Source organism: Impatiens glandulifera, chromosome 2, assembly GCF_907164915.1.
Source record: "Impatiens glandulifera chromosome 2, dImpGla2.1, whole genome shotgun sequence".
NCBI classification, from domain to species: domain Eukaryota; kingdom Viridiplantae; phylum Streptophyta; class Magnoliopsida; order Ericales; family Balsaminaceae; genus Impatiens; species Impatiens glandulifera.
In genome coordinates this window covers 50,012,983-50,031,370 of record NC_061863.1, presented here as the reverse complement: position 1 = coordinate 50,031,370, position 18,388 = coordinate 50,012,983, and the positions used below count along the sequence as shown (strand labels likewise).

General features: G+C 30.2%; 2 protein-coding genes across 2 annotated transcripts; one reads left to right on the top strand and one right to left on the bottom strand.

Moving 5' to 3' along the window:
• Positions 1-154: 154 nt before the first annotated feature.
• Positions 155-1,796, bottom strand: LOC124926195. Its single transcript, XM_047466379.1, has 3 exons — positions 930-1,796; positions 720-837; positions 155-638 (listed from the first exon to the last, which is right to left on the bottom strand). The coding sequence occupies exons 1-3, from the start codon at positions 1,712-1,714 to the stop codon at positions 411-413; spliced, it is 1,131 nt and encodes a 376-aa protein (XP_047322335.1). The 5' UTR covers positions 1,715-1,796; the 3' UTR covers positions 155-410.
• Positions 1,797-3,178: 1,382 nt separating this feature from the next.
• LOC124926077 (protein transport protein Sec61 subunit alpha-like) lies at positions 3,179-5,641 on the top strand. Its single transcript, XM_047466243.1, has 6 exons — positions 3,179-3,319; positions 3,675-4,029; positions 4,107-4,689; positions 4,770-4,894; positions 4,984-5,119; positions 5,197-5,641. The coding sequence occupies exons 2-6, from the start codon at positions 3,686-3,688 to the stop codon at positions 5,434-5,436; spliced, it is 1,428 nt and encodes a 475-aa protein (XP_047322199.1). The 5' UTR covers positions 3,179-3,319; positions 3,675-3,685; the 3' UTR covers positions 5,437-5,641.
• The last annotated feature ends 12,747 nt before the right edge of the window (positions 5,642-18,388 follow it).

Sequence of the window (18,388 nt, the reverse complement as noted above, 5' to 3'; positions counted from 1 at the left end):
AAGAGGACTTGGAAATAAGCTCGAGACTAAAACACTCATGCAAATGGCTCCCATATATACATATATTAAGAACATTTGTTTGAAGAAACAATAAATATTGTGTTGTTACTCATAACTTTTTTGGTATTTAAACGGCCCAACTGAACCAGAAGGCTTGGTTTCAACAAAAGGTCATAACCATTCATAAGTTGAAGATTACTGTTAGGTGGTTAAATTCATGTTACAAAAATTTGTCCCAACAACTCAAGAGCCAATTGGGAATTCTAAGCACTACAATATGGTATGTATAGATAGATATTAGATAGATGAACCATAATACATCAAATTAGCCAAGAACAAAATTGTAGAATCTAGCTCTCAATTACCTGAAACAAACACAAAGTATGACCTGGGCAGCATAATCTCCAATCTCATGCAACAACTGTCTGGCGACGACTTAGATTCACAATTTCCTTGAATAATCTGTTAATACCAGCCTTCATCTCTTCAGGTACCCTCAACTGTGAAGGAACCGCCTCCAAACCGTAAATAGTGATCACCCGCATCACAACAACCAAATCCAAATGATTGGAATCCCAACTCCATACCTTCTGGTTTGCAAAGTTGCAAACTGGCTTCAACACACATTTACTGCATACCTGACAGACACCACAAACCACAAACCACATATCAATGAATATGCTTATATAAGTTTCCATTAAAAGGGATAATGAATTTACACTAGTTTCGTCAATTCCAAAGAATGCCCGCAATCTTTTTGCAGAAAATATAGTTTTCCTCCCTAAGGAAGGGCATCCAAACAGAGCCACCTTCTTCAAATCACTACCTGAAATCCACCTGCACATTATATATTCCAGAGGCTCAATTCTCAAACAGAAAAAATATGTTTGTGGAAAATTACAAATAGCTAGCTAGCAGACTGTTCTTACATGGTTATTTCTTGGTTATTCCGGCCGAACTTCTCAGCCGCATGTCTAATGAATTTACGTCCATAACTATTCTCAAAACAGGTGGCGTCGAAGTTTCTTGGCATGAAATTCGCATCATTGAAATACCCTTGTTTGTACAGATATCTAACAAACAAGATCATGTCAGGTGATAGTTCTTTGTGTATCATCTCATCCTCTATCATCAAAGACCTGGAAGCATCTAAATACTCTCTTCTCTTATCCTCAGGCACAAACAAAGCTCTCAAGCTCTTAACTTTAGACACACTCGTTGAATCCCCTTCATCATTCTTGCTCATAATCGAAGAATCCACATTACCCCTTTCAGGTTTCTTCTCTCTAACCATCTTCCTCTCGCCAGCGAACAAACCGCTCAAAGTCTTAACTTTGGAGTCATCAGTTGAAGCCCCGCCGTAATCAATTTCGGGTTTATTACTCTCACTCTTTGCTTTCTTCAACATTCTCACCTCATACTCCAATTTTCTCAAGCTCTTGCTCAAATCGTTGCCGCCCTCTTCGCAGTCACTTGGGTCGAGCCTTTCTGAAAGTCCCACTGCTTCCTTGAAGAGAACGTGAAGGGGCTTCTTTGCAGTTTTAGTTTCTGATTCCGTCTCCGATTGAGACGAGGAATAAATGGGTCTGTGGAGAATCAATTCAGGGAGGCGCTGAATGATCAATGAGGGAGGATGAGATGTTAAGTAAGATGAATTCAGGGGATTTTCGAGGGCTTTGAAATAGTGAAAGAGTGAGGTTTTGGAGAAAAACATGCTGATGAATTTAAAAAAGGTGCAGTTTTTATTGCACTACTTCAGGGGATGTGAACGAAACTCAAAATGGCTGCCGGAAAGAATGGGGTTTATGGACTCTGGCCGCCGCAGGTTTCAGAATAATTGTTTTGCCCTCGAACTATTATCATTTGCGATTCTTGACCTTTAACTTTGTCTTTCCTATTGAAACAAACATGTCTTAAATGAATCCAAAATTTGGCCAAATGGCACTCGCTAATTGGCTGCTGCTTCGTAACAGGTGTGCCACGTGAGCAATCTTTTCTCTGTATCTCTCTATATCTCAATTTATTAGAATTACTTTATTTTATTTTATTATTTTAATATTTTTTATTAATATTATATCTTATTATTTTTATATAATATAATATATAATAATATGTTATACTCAATATTTATTTAAAATATAATTCATTTAAAATATTTTAATAATTATAATATAATAATAAATAAAAATTATTATAATCATCATATTTTAAAATAATTTTAAATCTTGTTATGTTTTTATGACCTTTTTTAAAGAACTCATCAATTATAGTCTTTCTAAATTATCTATTTTAATTTAAATAAATTGGTTTTATCAGGTTTATTTATGAAATAAAATCACATGCAATTATTTATTAAAATAGATTTAAAAATATGAAAAATTATTAATTTTATAATATGAATATAACTTATTATAACATTTAAATTTTAAAATTATATATTAAAAATTTTACAAATATTAAAGATAAAAATTAAATATAATTAAAATTATGACAATAATTATATTATATAAAAATATAAGTAATTAGATTTAAAATATATTTAATAATAAGTTATAACATTAATTCAAAATAAAAAATAAATTTAAACAGTAATGTTAGTTTGTAAAAAATAAACAAATAAAAATTAGTTTGGAGGAAAGATAATACAATTTTAAAAAAAAATTGGAGGGTTTATAACATTTAACTTTATCTTTCTTATTTTTAAGACTTCCAACTATATAGGATAGAGCTTTAATTTAGAGACTATGACATGGTTTGAAATTATATACGAAAAAATATGTAATTACATTCATTATCTGTATCCCACTTATGAAATGACATATATACACAAAAATAAATCATTATCTCTCTTATTTATTGATTTTTTTTTCTCTATATATATATTACACTTTCTTCTTAATGATACATGCACTAACCATAAGTTATATTAAAAAGTCAATTTCAAAAGAGTTATTAAGATGAAAATAATAAAAAAAATATAAAAAAAAAACAATAAAAAAAAGCCATTTAATCAAATAAATGTAAGATCGAACCCATAAATAACATCAACAAGTTAGAGCCCGATAAAAATAACTAAATTTGAGCCCAATACAATAATTGGGGCTTGAAAAAATGAAAAAAAAAATCTTAAATGAATCCAAAATTCTGACAGCGTCATTTCTCGAATGGCGCTCTCTAATTGGCTGCTGCTTCGTAACAGGTGTGCCACGTGAGCAATCTCCTCTTTTATCTCTCTATATCATCTAGGAAGGAGTCTTTAGAGGAGCTTGAAATCCAAGGAGCTGATTCCTTTGACGATAACAAGAGATCTTTGACGAAGGTAACGATTTCGGGATGCGATTTCTCGCACTCCCCATTCCATGTCATTTTCATTCTGTTATGTTCCTCTCTTAAGGATTCAAAGAGAGAATTCTGCGTTTATTTTGGTACCCATTTGTTCAATTCACGTGATTTCATCTCTGGTAGTTGTTGAAATGGATAAAAAACTCATTTTTCCAGTTCTAATTCTCGATCGATCATCAGGGTCCTCGAGTATTTTGTTTGATTTTTGTTTCGAGATGACTGTTTCTGTGTTTCGAACCCATTCTAGATCGATCTACTTATTTTTCACGTGAACAAAAGCTTTGTGATTGATAGATACTAATAATCGATAATCAAATGGATGTTTGGCGCAGGTTAAAGAAAGATGGGAGGAGGGTTTAGAGTGCTTCATCTTGTTCGACCATTCCTTTCATTTCTTCCAGAAGTTCAAAGTGCTGATAGGAAAGTTCCATTTAGAGAGAAGGTCATATACACTGTGATATCTCTATTCATTTTCCTGGTTTGCAGTCAGCTCCCTCTTTATGGTATACACTCCACAACTGGGGCAGATCCATTCTATTGGATGCGTGTCATTTTGGCTTCCAATCGAGGGACTGTTATGGAGCTTGGGATCACTCCCATTGTAACGTCTGGTTTAGTGATGCAACTCCTAGCCGGATCAAAGATCATTGAAGTGGATAATAATGTCCGTGAAGATCGTGCACTCTTGTAAGTATGAATGAACATTAGAATTGCAATATGTCAGAATCTTACTGATAAAAATGATCCATTTTGTTTTGTCTCAGAAATGGTGCGCAGAAATTGTTGGGAATCCTCATAGCTGTTGGTGAGGCAGTAGCTTATGTTCTATCTGGAATGTATGGAAGTGTTGGCCAACTTGGAGTGGGCAATGCCATTCTAATTATCTTACAACTCTGTTTTGCTGGTATAATCGTTATATGTTTAGATGAATTACTCCAGAAAGGATATGGACTTGGCTCTGGAATTTCTCTTTTTATTGCAACCAACATTTGTGAGAATATTATTTGGAAAGCATTTAGCCCAACCACCATAAACAGCGGGCGTGGGGCTGAATTTGAAGGAGCTGTTATTTCTCTCTTCCATTTATTGATAACAAGGGCAGATAAAGTCCGGGCTCTTCGAGAGGCTTTCTATAGGCAGAATCTTCCAAACGTAACGAATTTGCTAGCAACAGTGTTGGTCTTCCTCATTGTTATATACTTTCAAGGTTTTCGCGTTGTACTACCAGTTAGATCAAAGAATGCCCGAGGCCAACAGGGATCTTATCCGATCAAACTGTTCTACACTTCCAATATGCCAATTATTCTCCAGTCTGCACTTGTTTCTAACCTTTACTTTATTTCACAGGTATGTATTAAACTTGTGCTGACATAGTATATTTTATTTGAAGTTGAACTGCTTGATCTGATTTTGTATGGTTTGTGCAGTTGCTGTACAGGAGGTACAGTGGAAACTTCCTTGTGAATTTGTTGGGCAAGTGGAAGGAATCTGAATACAGTGGTCAATCAATCCCAGTTGGTGGTATTGCATATTATATAACTGCACCGTCAAGGTAAATACTAATTATAGGATCATAAGATCGATCTTTCTTTCATCACTATCTCTTTCTTTCTAACTAATGGTTTGAGTTGTTTTTTACAGTTTGGCAGATGTTGCAGCCAATCCATTCCATGCACTATTTTATATCGTGTTCATGCTGTCTGCTTGTGCTTTGTTCTCCAAAACTTGGATTGAAGTGTCTGGATCATCTGCTAAAGATGTGGCAAAACAACTCAAGGTAAGCATTACTGCTGGTTTTTCAAATTGAAATTGAAAGTATGCATACATACAGACTTTGATAATTTGTTCATTCAGGAACAACAAATGGTGATGCCTGGGCATAGAGAATCGAACTTGCAAAAGGAGCTGAACCGATACATTCCAACTGCTGCAGCTTTCGGTGGTATGTGCATTGGTGCACTGACAGTTCTTGCTGACTTTATGGGAGCAATTGGATCTGGGACAGGTATCTTGCTTGCTGTCACCATTATATATCAGTACTTTGAGACATTCGAGAAGGAGAAGGCTACCGAGCTTGGTTTCTTCGGTTTCTAATGAACTCTTCTAGCTCTAGTTCTAGTTCCGGTTCAATACAAGATTAGAAATAGCAGATTTTCTGGAGCAGGTTCAGGAGAGAAGCCCAAGTAGAATCTCTTGCTAACACAATGCAGAGATTTTAAGTTTTTTTTTTAAAATATTGTAAAGTTTTGTCTCTCTTGATCAAGACTTTGAGACTCTCCTAAAAAAGTTACTCATTACATATGTTTTATTTATGTCTTAGTTGGATTTTGATTAATTGGAAAAGAAAAATTGGGAGTAAGTTTAAGCCCAGAATATTGATTGTTTTTGTTACTTTTTATTTTAATATGATGTAAATATAGGGCAAGTTGGTTGAATTGAGACTGTGGGCACTAGATCTAGCCATAAGTAATTCAAGATGGTCCACTTTTGTCTTCCATTTGAGCCCCAAAGTATGCAACATTTGAATTCAACTTTTTATATAGAAATTTAGTCAAGATCAAGTTTTTGTTCAATCTTTCTAAAATAGGAGTTAAAACACCAACTTTTGTTCCATTCCAACCCAAAGAGAATCCTCCTAGGTAATCCTTTTGAAATTGTTGATTGGGATTTTAAGAATGTAAGCAAAATGAAGTTTGTTTTTTAGTTTGGGAAGCTAATACACCTACCTCACATAAGCAAAATGAAATTGTAGCTCAATTGGAGTATTAACTGAGAAGGTGAAGGATTATTTGCTTAGGTTAAACTTTTGCCTTGGAAACAAATAAAAAATCAACTATACAATTCATAAAAGAGTGACATTCCTTAGCAATTTCTTCTTAGTTACATTCCTAACAATGAGGGACCTTTCATAATTTTAAAAATATATAGTTAATAGTTACATGATTGAACATATAATTTAAGACTCAAACAAGTTATTTGACCAACTATATTAATTTTTAAAAGCCATAATATTATTTATCTTAATTGTTTTCTTAAAACACACAAAAATGTATTTTAGAAAAAGCTTTTAAATAAAATTGGCTAGGTACCCTAGTTGCATTACTTAATATTTCTTTGTTTATACAAAGTTAATTCAAAATTATTAACGAAATCAGAATCGATTTTTCTTTTACTCCGGGCACAAATTATGAAGACTTCCCTTTTCTTATAGAAAGGTTGGTAGAATATGTCTGGTGTAATCTTTATGAAGTTTCTCTCGTAATTTAATTAATTTAAAAATAATATATATATATTTTTAAATAAGAATATGGTCATTTTGAGACATTTAATGTGAATCTGTGAATTTTTGTGAATTTTTATCATAATTAGTATGTATCTCGTGCATTTACACGAGTAATAATATAAAAAAACCGTGAAAAAATATTACGGTAAAATTTTTATGGGCGAGTCAACCCATAATTCGACCTAAATATCCATTTACTCTCACATATATCCAAATTAACCACAACTCTCAACCCGACAATCCAGACACTTTAAAAATTAAACATCATTATATATATGTAAATTAGTTAGTTAAAAAATTGAACTTATATTGTTAAAATGTCACACGTTTATCAAATTTTGGGTTGAATTTAAAATATAAAGTGTTATTAGCTTAGTTTGTTAAAAGGTTGTACTTGTTTTTGTTAGGTTGCAAGTTCGAACCATACCTATAGCATTTTTAATTTTATTTTTAATCGTTTTAAGTTTATGGCGGGTCAACCCACAATCCGACCCAAGTATCCATTTACTCTCACATATATCCAAATTAACCACAGCTCTCGACCCGACAATTCTTACACTTTAAAAATTAAACATCATTATATATATAGATTGATGTGCAATGAAATAAATGAAAAAATTAACTTTTTTTTAAACTATAAATATAACTTTCATGTCAAAATCCAATACTAGTAACAAAATTGGTTATATATGAACAACTCTGGTGGATACTAGTTTTCAAGGACATAATTTAGGATTTTAAGTTGAGATTAACTTAAAAGGAAAAACGAGATTAACTTAATAAAATAACAGGAAAATTATGAATAAAAATTAGTATAAATTAGAGAGATAAATAATAAATTAAATTTTTTTAAAAAAAATTAGGGAATTATGTCACATCTTTACCGTAAAAATATATGTGTAAATATATATATATATATAAATAAATAAATATATATATATATATATATATATATATATATATATATATATATATATATATATATATATATATATATATATAAATAGAGGAGTGATAGAGAGAGAATTTGGTGGGGGAATTTGATGAGGGAATGACTTGACATCACCTTCGGGTTGGAAATGTAAAAGTGGGAGGAAAGAGAAAAAAGAAAAAATTATTTGATTTTTTTTTATTTTTTTTAACGAATAAGATTATGCCAAGTCATTCTCCCACCAAATTCCATCACCTAATCATTTCTCATATATATATATATATATATATATATATTTTTGGGATGACTTCAGCCCACCTAAGCTCTAACATATATCCGTTACTATCAGTATTAGAGTCGACTTTGGGATAAGCCCAATAAACCCCAAACTAAGACAGTCCACATCTGATGACAGCCTATTTAATAAAAAAATATATTATTAAATTTTAATAAGCATAAAAAGATTACCTTAGTGATTTAGGTAAAAATCTTATTACAATGTTACCTAGTCGTATAATTTTGAAAATGAAACTTTATGTCCATCGACATTAATATGATAAGAAACCAAGTAAATTCAACTAATAATCAATTTGATCCGCTTCGATGAGAATTTCCCTGTTCCCAAACTTCATTTGGGTTTCAACTTTATCATAAACTTTATTAGTGTAAATTAATTTCAGGATAAAATAAAAAATTACCTTATGTGTGTTTATTTATTAATTATAGAAGTAAAAAATAATTTGTAACTTTTTGGATAATTTAATTGGGTCAGTTTTGCAATCAACGAGGCCCAATTACGTGAAGTTTCAACTTTTCAAATTACCAATTTAGATAATAGATGGGCCTTAGAAAGAGTCAGGGCCCAGGGACGGAGTAGGTCCCCGTTTGGATGCTGAAACTGATCAAAAGAAAGAGACGGAGAGGGAGACTCCGAAAAAGGAAGCTAATGACTGCGGAAGAGTTCGCCGGTCCGCCTGGTCCGAAGATCACCCGCCTTCTATACTTCGTCGGCGCCGCAAGTAATCTCTCTCTCTCTCTCTCTGTAAACCGGCGGCGGCCTCATTTACATGATTTGATTCTCATTTTTTGTGTCGATCTGCAGTTATAGTCACTGTAGCTGCAAATAAGTGGAATGATTACGAGAAGCAATCAAATGAGAAACGCCAGCTGCAGTATGATAATGATGAAATCTCGTCTCAGCAGAATCCGTCAAATACGGTACATAAAGCTGTCGAATAATTCTCTTGTACTTCTAGAGATCTGAAATGGAACTCTCAATCTCTTTATTTTCAATTTAATTCTCTGCTCTTGTTCATGTGAAATAGAAAGGCTAAACTGACATTAAACAGATAATTTTAAATTCAAGTGAATAACTGTGTCTTGAATTTGTTGATGACGAAACATAACAAACAGGGAATAGTTATAGGCTTATAGTCTCTGCCTCTGTTTGTTCTTCAGATTTGATTGAATGAGATAATTCTAGGTTTTGGATTACAGTATATGTTTAGATATCATATGAATGAGATTTGATTGAATGACAGACTAAAATGACATCTTCTTTTTCTTCTTTAGTAGGACATGAATGCTTTATGATTGATCATTGGTTTTCTTCATCAAGTTTTTCACTTTTCTTGTGATGATCATGTCACCATTGATTGGTTCAAGAATTAGTTTTTGTTGATTATAGTACTACTTAAATCGGATCGATTCATCCTCTCTTCTAGCCTAGCTTAGGTCATGGTTGAGTCGGTCAGAGTCTGATTAAATTGGTTGAGTTTGTTTATAGGCTATTTGTTTAACCGAAACAACCAAGTGAAGATCATGCATTTGCGTGGGCAAAATAAACCATTTATGCGATAAGTTCAATCGAAACACAGACTGTTACTTGATCATAGTTGATTTCAACTACTATTTTTTTCTTCTCAAACCATTGTTCATTAATGTGTTTTTTTTTTTTTTTTTTATAAATAGATAGATCTATATAAAACCCCAAACTCTGTTACTCTAGTAAGGTTGATAATTATTAACTTAAAAACTTCTACTTTGTGAAAAGAGGTAGGTGAAGATTTGTAAACTTGGTTAAATCATTGAGCTAACCCTAACTTGATCAGAGATGTTTATATAAATTTTTGCTAATATATGTAACCTGTTCAGTTGATTTTCTATCATAGAAAAAAAACAAATTTTGATATATTTATGCATATATGATATTGTTTCTCTTTTAAAAAAATAACATTTATATTTGTAGCACATGAGTAGATGCTACTAATTTATTTTATGTAAGTAAGTTAAAATGTGTATGAACATAAATAATATACTAATTAAATTCCAACTATAAATGTAAGTTAATATGAGTAGATGCTAGTGGACTTTTTTTTTTCTCTTCTTCCCAATTCATTAAGAGCAATTCCAACTAAACTTCAAACTTAAATTCATTTTGAGTTTTAGATCTTCTCTCACCAAATCATGACTCATATTTGCGTCTACTCGAAAATGAAACACAAAAATATGACCTAAATATATTTAGGTCATTGTTCTATTTCCAAATTTATATTTAAGTTATTTATTTATAAATTATATAAATATTATATAATTATTTTAGATTTCATTATTTTATTATATTTTACATTAATACATATAATAATTTTACAAAATGATATTTTTATAAGCATATATATAATTTTTATAATTTTATTTTACTTTAATATATATATATATAATAATAATAATAATTATAAAAATTACAAAATACATTCACATTAAACAATTATAAATTTATCCCATTAAAAATACATTAAAATTTAAAACTATTATTAAATTAGTCATTACACTTTAAATCAGCATAAAATAATAAATAAGTACACTATAAATTATGAAATAAACAACTATTATTTAATAATCTGACAAATCAGCAGCCTGCATTCTCCAAAATTATTGAAATATTGACTAAATGTATCAGTTTGAAATGCATTCGATTTGACTTGTTGAGCTCTTCTCTACTCCAACATATGCACAAACCCTGAGATGTTTTATAGAATTTACATCTTGAAACAAAATTTTATTTTATTTCTTTAGTTTTGCATTTTTAGATGGAATTGCAATTGGTCATTAGTCTTTTTTAAAGCATGAAGTTTATTGTTCTGTTCTTGCATGGTGTTGATGGTCGATGATGAATCATATATCATCTTTCTTTTCAGTTTGGATTTCTTCACTCCAATATGTCTCTCTAATGGAGAATCACCACCAACATTATAAGAAAATGAATAAATACTTGGTGATGCTTGTCTCACTAACTCGGGAGTTGGGTTTTCTGACTCTGATGAGGGATATTGATCAAATAATTGTTTTTTCTTGGCCTCTGTATTATCATCATCTTTAAAATTTTCAATTTTTTAAATTATATCCCAAACATGATCATATTTCCAGGACTTGAATTTAGGATATTGTGTAAACAATATTTTTGCTCTATCTCTATGTATCTACACGTTATAAAAAGATTAATCAAATTTATATAAATAATAAAGTGATAAACAAAAATTACATTATATAAAATGTGGATACTTATTATATCTTTATTTGAAGTAACACTTTGATGCATATTTTCTACTACTTTTATGCATGCATGTAGTCTTTTAGTTGTTTTCTTGATTGTTTGAATTCGTGCTTGCATAGATCTTTTGGTATAAACCTCCCAATGCTCAAGTTTTTTTTCATTGAACGATTATTCTATACGTGACCAAAATCGATCAAATGATTGGTACACCCCCCAACGACCAGGTCTTGAGAAATTTTCATATAAACCTGACATAAAAGAATATCTTCATTGTGGTTATATGAAGCTGATCAGATCAACATTCTTACAACAAGTTAGATATGATAGAGAATATAAATGATGTTGAACATCTCATATCTTGTTTTATAGTGAAAAATCTTCTACTTTCACACTTCTCAATTTTCTGAATTAAAATGACTATTCAATACAAAAATTCTCACATCTATAAAATTTTTGAATTGAAATGACCATTCACCACAAATATTCTCACATTTCTCAATTTCTCAAATTAAAACCATTCACTACAAATATTCTCATATCTCTTAATTTTCTGAATTGAAATGACCATTTATCACAAAAATTCTCACATCTCTCAATTTTCTGAATTGAAATGACCATTCACTACAAAAATTCTCACATTTTTCAATTTTCTGAATTCTAAATTAAAATGACCATTCACTATAAAGATTTTCATCTCTCAATATTTTCAATTAAAATGACTATTCACACAAAGATTCTTACCTCTCTTAATTTTCTGAATTGAAATGGCTATTCACTATAAAGATTTTCACACATTTCAAATACACTACTATAAGAGCATCCCCATCTCTATATCCATACATAAGTATAAATATGTGCCACATCAGCTATCACATTAAAAGTAAATTATACCTATCAATTTATACATTTATTCCCCAACCATCTCAGATACAATTATTACTATTTTAGGGTCCCACTATTCACATCATCTAATTCATACAATATTTTTTAATTTAATAATTCAAGTAAATTTTGTTTCATTTTTAATTATATTAATTTGTTTAAATAAATAAAAAATATGATCATATGTATAAAAAAACTGTAATAAAACGATCATATTTTCAATTGAGGAAAGAAACGGTCATTTTTTTCAAATAAAAGAGATCCACATTTTATCAATTAAAAAAAAAATTAAAAAACAACAATTTTACATTTTTAATCAAAAAAGTAAACAACATGTCAGGTGGGGAACCACTTTTTGGCTTGCTTTTCTTCACAATTATACCCATACTCCCATTCATGTACCCATGTACAATTTGTCTCCACATCAGATTTTCACCCACTAATGGAATGCTCTAAATACATATCCTATGTTCAAACTATTGATATCTCTCAATTTTTCTGATCATGTTTTATTCTCTGAAATGAATTTCAAATTTGACAATTCATCTTCCTTTTCTGATGATTATGATAATATGTTAATTATAAATATTTAAAAAAAGAAAAAAGAAGTGACATGTCATGTTATTGCTAATAACAACATGATCATTCAACAACTTCGCAAACAACAAAACCACCAAGCCTCGCATCGGGGTTCTGTTCCTGGTCTGGTCATATATTTATCAACCGTGATCGATAGGCTGCTCATAGTAGATTGTACAATAATTATTTTTCAGATAATCCATTATACAATGAGGTCATGTTTCGTAGAAAATTGAGAGGTGTTAAAGTGAAAGTGAAAATGAAAGTGAAAGATTTTTCACTATAACATCCTTTATTCTCTAGAATAAATCTCTATCATATCTAACTTGTTGTAAGAATATCGATCCGATGAGCTTCATATAACCACGATGAAGATATTCTTTTATGTCATGTTTATATGAAAATTTCTCAAGACCCAATTATTGGGGTGTACCAATCATCTGATCGATTTTGGTCACGTATAGAACAATCGTTCAATGAAGAAAAACTTAAGCATTGGGAGGTTCGCACCAAAAGATCTATGCAAGCACAAATTCAAACAATCGAGAAAGCAACTAAAAGAGTAGAAAATATGCATTAAAGCGGTGCTTCAAATGAAGATATAATAAGTAATGAAGATTCTTTTGGTCGAAAGTCCCATGGTTTTACTCATTGATTTGAAGAGTTTTTCCACGTTAAATTCTTGGTGTTCTTGTCATTTATATTTCTGTATATATTTATTGTTTCTCGCTCTTAAATATCCAATTAAATAATTCCCAACACCCAGGTCATCAGAAACTGTTGCCTACAAGTTTGAGAGAATGTATATAAAAAAGTAAGTTGAAAGCTATTTGCACGGATCCAACACGGATACGACAAATTTTGAAAATATAGGATACGATACGTTTATGATACGACAAATTATATATAATATATATATATAAATTTAATATTTATAATTTTTTTCAAGAGGCCCAAGTGTCCATTTACTCTTTTTTGTGGGATCATCACTTTGTAAAGTAAATTACTTGATGATACAGATTATGAAGGTAGTGAAATTTGTTTCGGTTGAGCATTTTTATTTCTCAATTCTGCTTCATTCAAAAGTTGTTCCATATGATTGATTTGATCTTTTATAACAACCGCACATCAACAATTCCAATGCCTTTCATTTTTAGTAAATGAGCTTTCACTCTTGAATATGATCCTTGTGCATATATTACATTACCATGTAACATTTCCTTCACCTGGTCCTTTCCAATATTTGTCACAAATTTCTATAGTGAACAATTATCATCCACCTCCAATTTCTCATTTAGAATATTTGTCATTACGAATATTCAAAAAATTACCTATTTAAATATCCAAAAAAATACTATAAGAAAAGAAGAATGAATAGAGACAAACAAATATAATACTATTTCCACTTTTGAAAAATAACCTAATATATATACAACATTGCAATGCTAGATTTTGCAGTGTCATGCAATGTTATGTAATGGTGGCGACTGTGAGTGGTCTGTGGTCTGTAATTAATTTAAAGTAATGGACCTTTATTGATAATACTGCATTTATAATATAATATATATGTCTATAGTATGGTTAATTCGATGTTACATGTATATACACTACCTGTATCCCACTCATGAAGTGACACCTATACACAAAAGTAAAGTATCATCTCTTTCATTTGTTAATTTTTTTTCTCTTTGTATATGTGACATTTTTTAATGGATACATGCACTACGAGTACATGTAACATTGAACTAACCCTATAGTAGATATATCATATTATATATATATATATATATATAATATATATTTACATCACGCTGTATAATATAATATATATATATATATATATATATATCTAATATCTACAACACTGCATTTAATATATATATATATATATATATATATATATATATATATATATATATATTAAATGAAGATCACAAGAAATAAAGAAATAAAGGTACCAGATAGATAGGGAAGGCGACTGCTTTCGATCTAGGCGGTGGCAACTTCAACGATTTCGATCAAAGTCAACGACAACGGATCTCGATCGTCTACGGCGGCTATCGATTGACGATGACGGAAAATAATGGACTAATGGAAGTTTCCGAAAGAGACAAACTAAGAAAATATATTATCGGGTTTAGGGTTTTACTTAGGGAGGGCAACCGAGGAGAGGTAAAAAGTTTTAATTAGGGTAAATATTGAAGTCCCTTAATTAGGGTATAAATGTAGACATATGATGTAGACATATATATTATATTATAAATGTAGAATTATCAATCAAAGATCATTACTTCAAATTAATTACAGACCACAGCCCTAACACTACAAAACATTGCCAAACCTTACAGTGTTGTATATATATTAGGTTATTTTTCAAAAATAGAAATAGTATTATAGTAATTTTTTGGATATTTAAATAGGCAACTTTTTGAATATTTGTAAGAGAAATGACTGAGGGAGAAAATTTGAGAGAGGGAATGACGTGACACAAACTCATTCGTTGAAAAAATAACAAATTTTCTCTATCTTCTTTCTCCTCACTCTTCATTTTTCCAATCAGTGATATGGTGACACGTCAATTCCTCTCACAAATTCCTCCTATCACTCCTCTATTTGTAATGACAAATATTCCAAATGAGGGATTGGAGGTGGATAATAATTGTCCTCTATGAAAATTTGTGACAAAGATTAGAAAAGGACCAGGTGGAGGAAATGTTACACGATCATGTAATATATACACTAAAGTGTGCAAATGATCATATTCAAGAGTGAAAGCTCATTTATTAAAAATGAAAGGTCTTGGAATTGCTATTATGCGGTTGTTACAAAAGATCAAGGAACAACTTTTAAATGAAGCAGAATTGAGAAAGAAGAATGCTCAACCGAAATAAATTTCACTACCTTCATCATCGGTATCATCAAGTAATTTTACTTTGCAAAGTGATGATCCATCAAAGAAAAGGAAATGAACACTTGGGCCTCTTGAAAAAGTTATAAATATTAAATTTATATAAATATTATATATATATATATATAATTTACCGTATCCTAAACGTATCGTATCCTATATTTTCAAAATTTATCGTATTACCGTATCCGATACGATACCATGGATATTCGTGCAACATAGGTCCAAAGTTATACCAGCATCTTAAGGAAGCATGATGCCAAGAATATGTATGTCAAGATCAAAATCTGGTTATTTCTTCATAGGACTGACTATTAACATAGAGATGAAATATGGGCGAAAAGAGCTGCTTCTATTAGTAACGATAGTCTCGTAATGAAACCAAGCGAAACATTGGGCCTGAGCCAGAGAAAAATAGGGTAAAACATATTAGAGTTTTCAGTTGTGGACGAGAGTGGTGCGATGATGTCTTCGTCGATGATCTTTATGTTGAGTCCGATTGTGAACAATTTGAGGTTCGAGGAATTGCTCAAGGCCCCGGCTGAGATGTTGAGGAGAGGAAAACATGGAACCATTTACATGGTGATATGCGATGGCGGAATTGAGTTGGTGGTGAAGAGGGTGAAGGATTGGACGATCAATGGTAACGACTTTAGACGAAGATTGAAGAGATTGTGAGAGGTTAAACATCCAAATGATTAAAAATAGATTACGCATATATAAAATTTTATTGAACATTGTTCTTCAATAATTTTATATTCAACATTTTTCTATGTCCAAAATTATAAGACACAAAATTTCAATTTATAGAGCCAACATAATGAGTGATATCGCCTCAATTGTGTTTGTCACCATACATTACAACCAAATAAGCTTATATTATTTCTATTGAAAAGAGTAGACCAAATAATTAAGAGAATATGCAAAAATGAAATATTTCAAAAATAGTATTTCTATAATTTCAAACTAAAACTATATTTTTATTTCCCAAATATCAAGTAACCCGAAAATATTTCTAATTCCCAAACCACAAGTCACAAAAATATCAATCACTATAAAACCAACATTAGTAAGTGATATTATTCTCATTCTTTTTGTACTTTTGTGTTTCTATCCACGCTGGACAACAAAATATGTTAATTATATATTACTTTTAAGACTAAAGCAACTAAACAAGAGAGTATGTAGAAATAAGGTATCCTCAACCGTAGTAATATAATCATTTATACTTAATATTTTTTAAGTCCAAAATCACAATCTCAATTATATTGTCTTATAATAAACAAGGAGAATATGTAGAAATAAATTATTTTGAAACACAGTGAGTTAAATGATTTGATATTTAATATATTTCACAAATTTAAAATCACGAAATCTTAATATTATAGAGCCACTCAATTAAGTGATATTGCCTCATAATTTTCAAAATATTCTGTGTTTGTAACCTTATTGGACAACAAAATAAGCTTAACAAATTAATTATGAAAAAAAAGTAGATCAACTAGTTTGAGAATATGCATAAATGAAATGAAGTATTCACAAACATAGTGTTTTTTAATTACAAATTTGATTATATTTCTCGAGTCACAGATCGAAAGACACGAAAATCTCATAACTAGACAACTAACATTAGTAAAATGCCTCAATTCCTTTTGAACTTTCCTTTGTGGTTTTATCCATAAGGGTCAACTAGTTTGAGAATATGCATAAATGGAATAAAGTATTCTCAAACATAGTGTTCCTTTAATTGCAAGTTTGATTATATTTTTCAAGTCACAAATCGAAAGCCACGAAAATCTCATAACTAGACAACTAACATTAGTAAAATGCCCCCCAATTTTTTTTAACTTTTCTTTGTGGTTTTATCCATAACGGTCAACTAGTCTAAGAATATGCATAAAAGAAATGAAGTATTCTCAAACATAGTGTTTCTTTAATTGTAAGCTTGATTATATTCTAAAGTCACAAATCGAAATCCACGAAAATCTCATAACTAGACAACTAAAATTAGTAAAATGCCCCAATTTCTTTTGAAATTTTCTTTGTGATTTTATCCTTAAGGATCAACTAGTCTGAGAATATGCATAAATCAAATGAAGTATTCTCAAACATAATGTTTCTTTAATTGCAAACTTAATTATGTTTCTCAAGTCACTAATCAAAAACTACAAAAATCTCATAACTAGACGACTAACATTAACATTAGTAAAATGCCCAAATTCCTTTTGAACTTTTCTTTGTGGTTTTATCCATAAGGGTTAACAAGTCTGAGAATATGCATAAATAAAATGAAGTATTCTCAAACATAGAGTTTCTTTAATTGCAAGCTTGATTATATTTCTCAAGTCACAAATCGAAAGCCACAAAAATCTCATAACTAGACAACTAACATTAGTAAAATGCCCCAATTCCTTTTGAATTTTTTTTTTGGTTTTATCCATAAGGGTCAACAAAATAGACTTATCAAATTATTTTTAAAAGACTAAATTAACTAGGTAAAAGAATATACAGAAATGAAGTATTCTCAAACACAATTTTTCAATCATTTGATATTTAAGCACAAAATCAAATATATCGAGTCAACTTTTTAAGTTATATCGCCCCATATTTTTTGAAATGTTTTTTTGTGTATGTACTCACAAAGGACAACAAAATAGATTTATAATATTACTTTTGAAAAAGATAAACTCAAGAAAATATGTAGAAATGAGGTATTCTCTAACATAATACACTTCTAACACTTGAAACTTAATACTTCTCTTAAGTCCAAAATCACAAGGCATGAAAATACCAATCATTATAAACCAACATTAATAAGTTATATTGTTTCCATTCTTTTTGAAGTTTTGTTTTTCTATGAGGACAATAAAATATGTTTATTAAATTATTTTAAAGACTAAAACAACTAAG

Bases quoted from the DNA above. Each gene is read 5' to 3' on its own strand.
- LOC124926195 (XM_047466379.1), bottom strand. From the start codon at position 1,714: ATGTTTTTCTCCAAAACCTCACTCTTTCACTATTTCAAAGCCCTCGAA. The intron at 838-929 runs GTAAGAACAGTC...TATAATGTGCAG, and splicing joins AATAACCAAGAAATAACCAT to GTGGATTTCAGGTAGTGATT. The intron at 639-719 runs GTAAATTCATTA...GGTGTCTGTCAG, and splicing joins TTGGAATTGACGAAACTAGT to GTATGCAGTAAATGTGTGTT.
- LOC124926077 (XM_047466243.1), top strand. From the start codon at position 3,686: ATGGGAGGAGGGTTTAGAGTGCTTCATCTTGTTCGACCATTCCTTTCA. The intron at 4,030-4,106 runs GTAAGTATGAAT...GTTTTGTCTCAG, and splicing joins CGTGAAGATCGTGCACTCTT to AAATGGTGCGCAGAAATTGT. The intron at 4,895-4,983 runs GTAAATACTAAT...TGTTTTTTACAG, and splicing joins TATATAACTGCACCGTCAAG to TTTGGCAGATGTTGCAGCCA.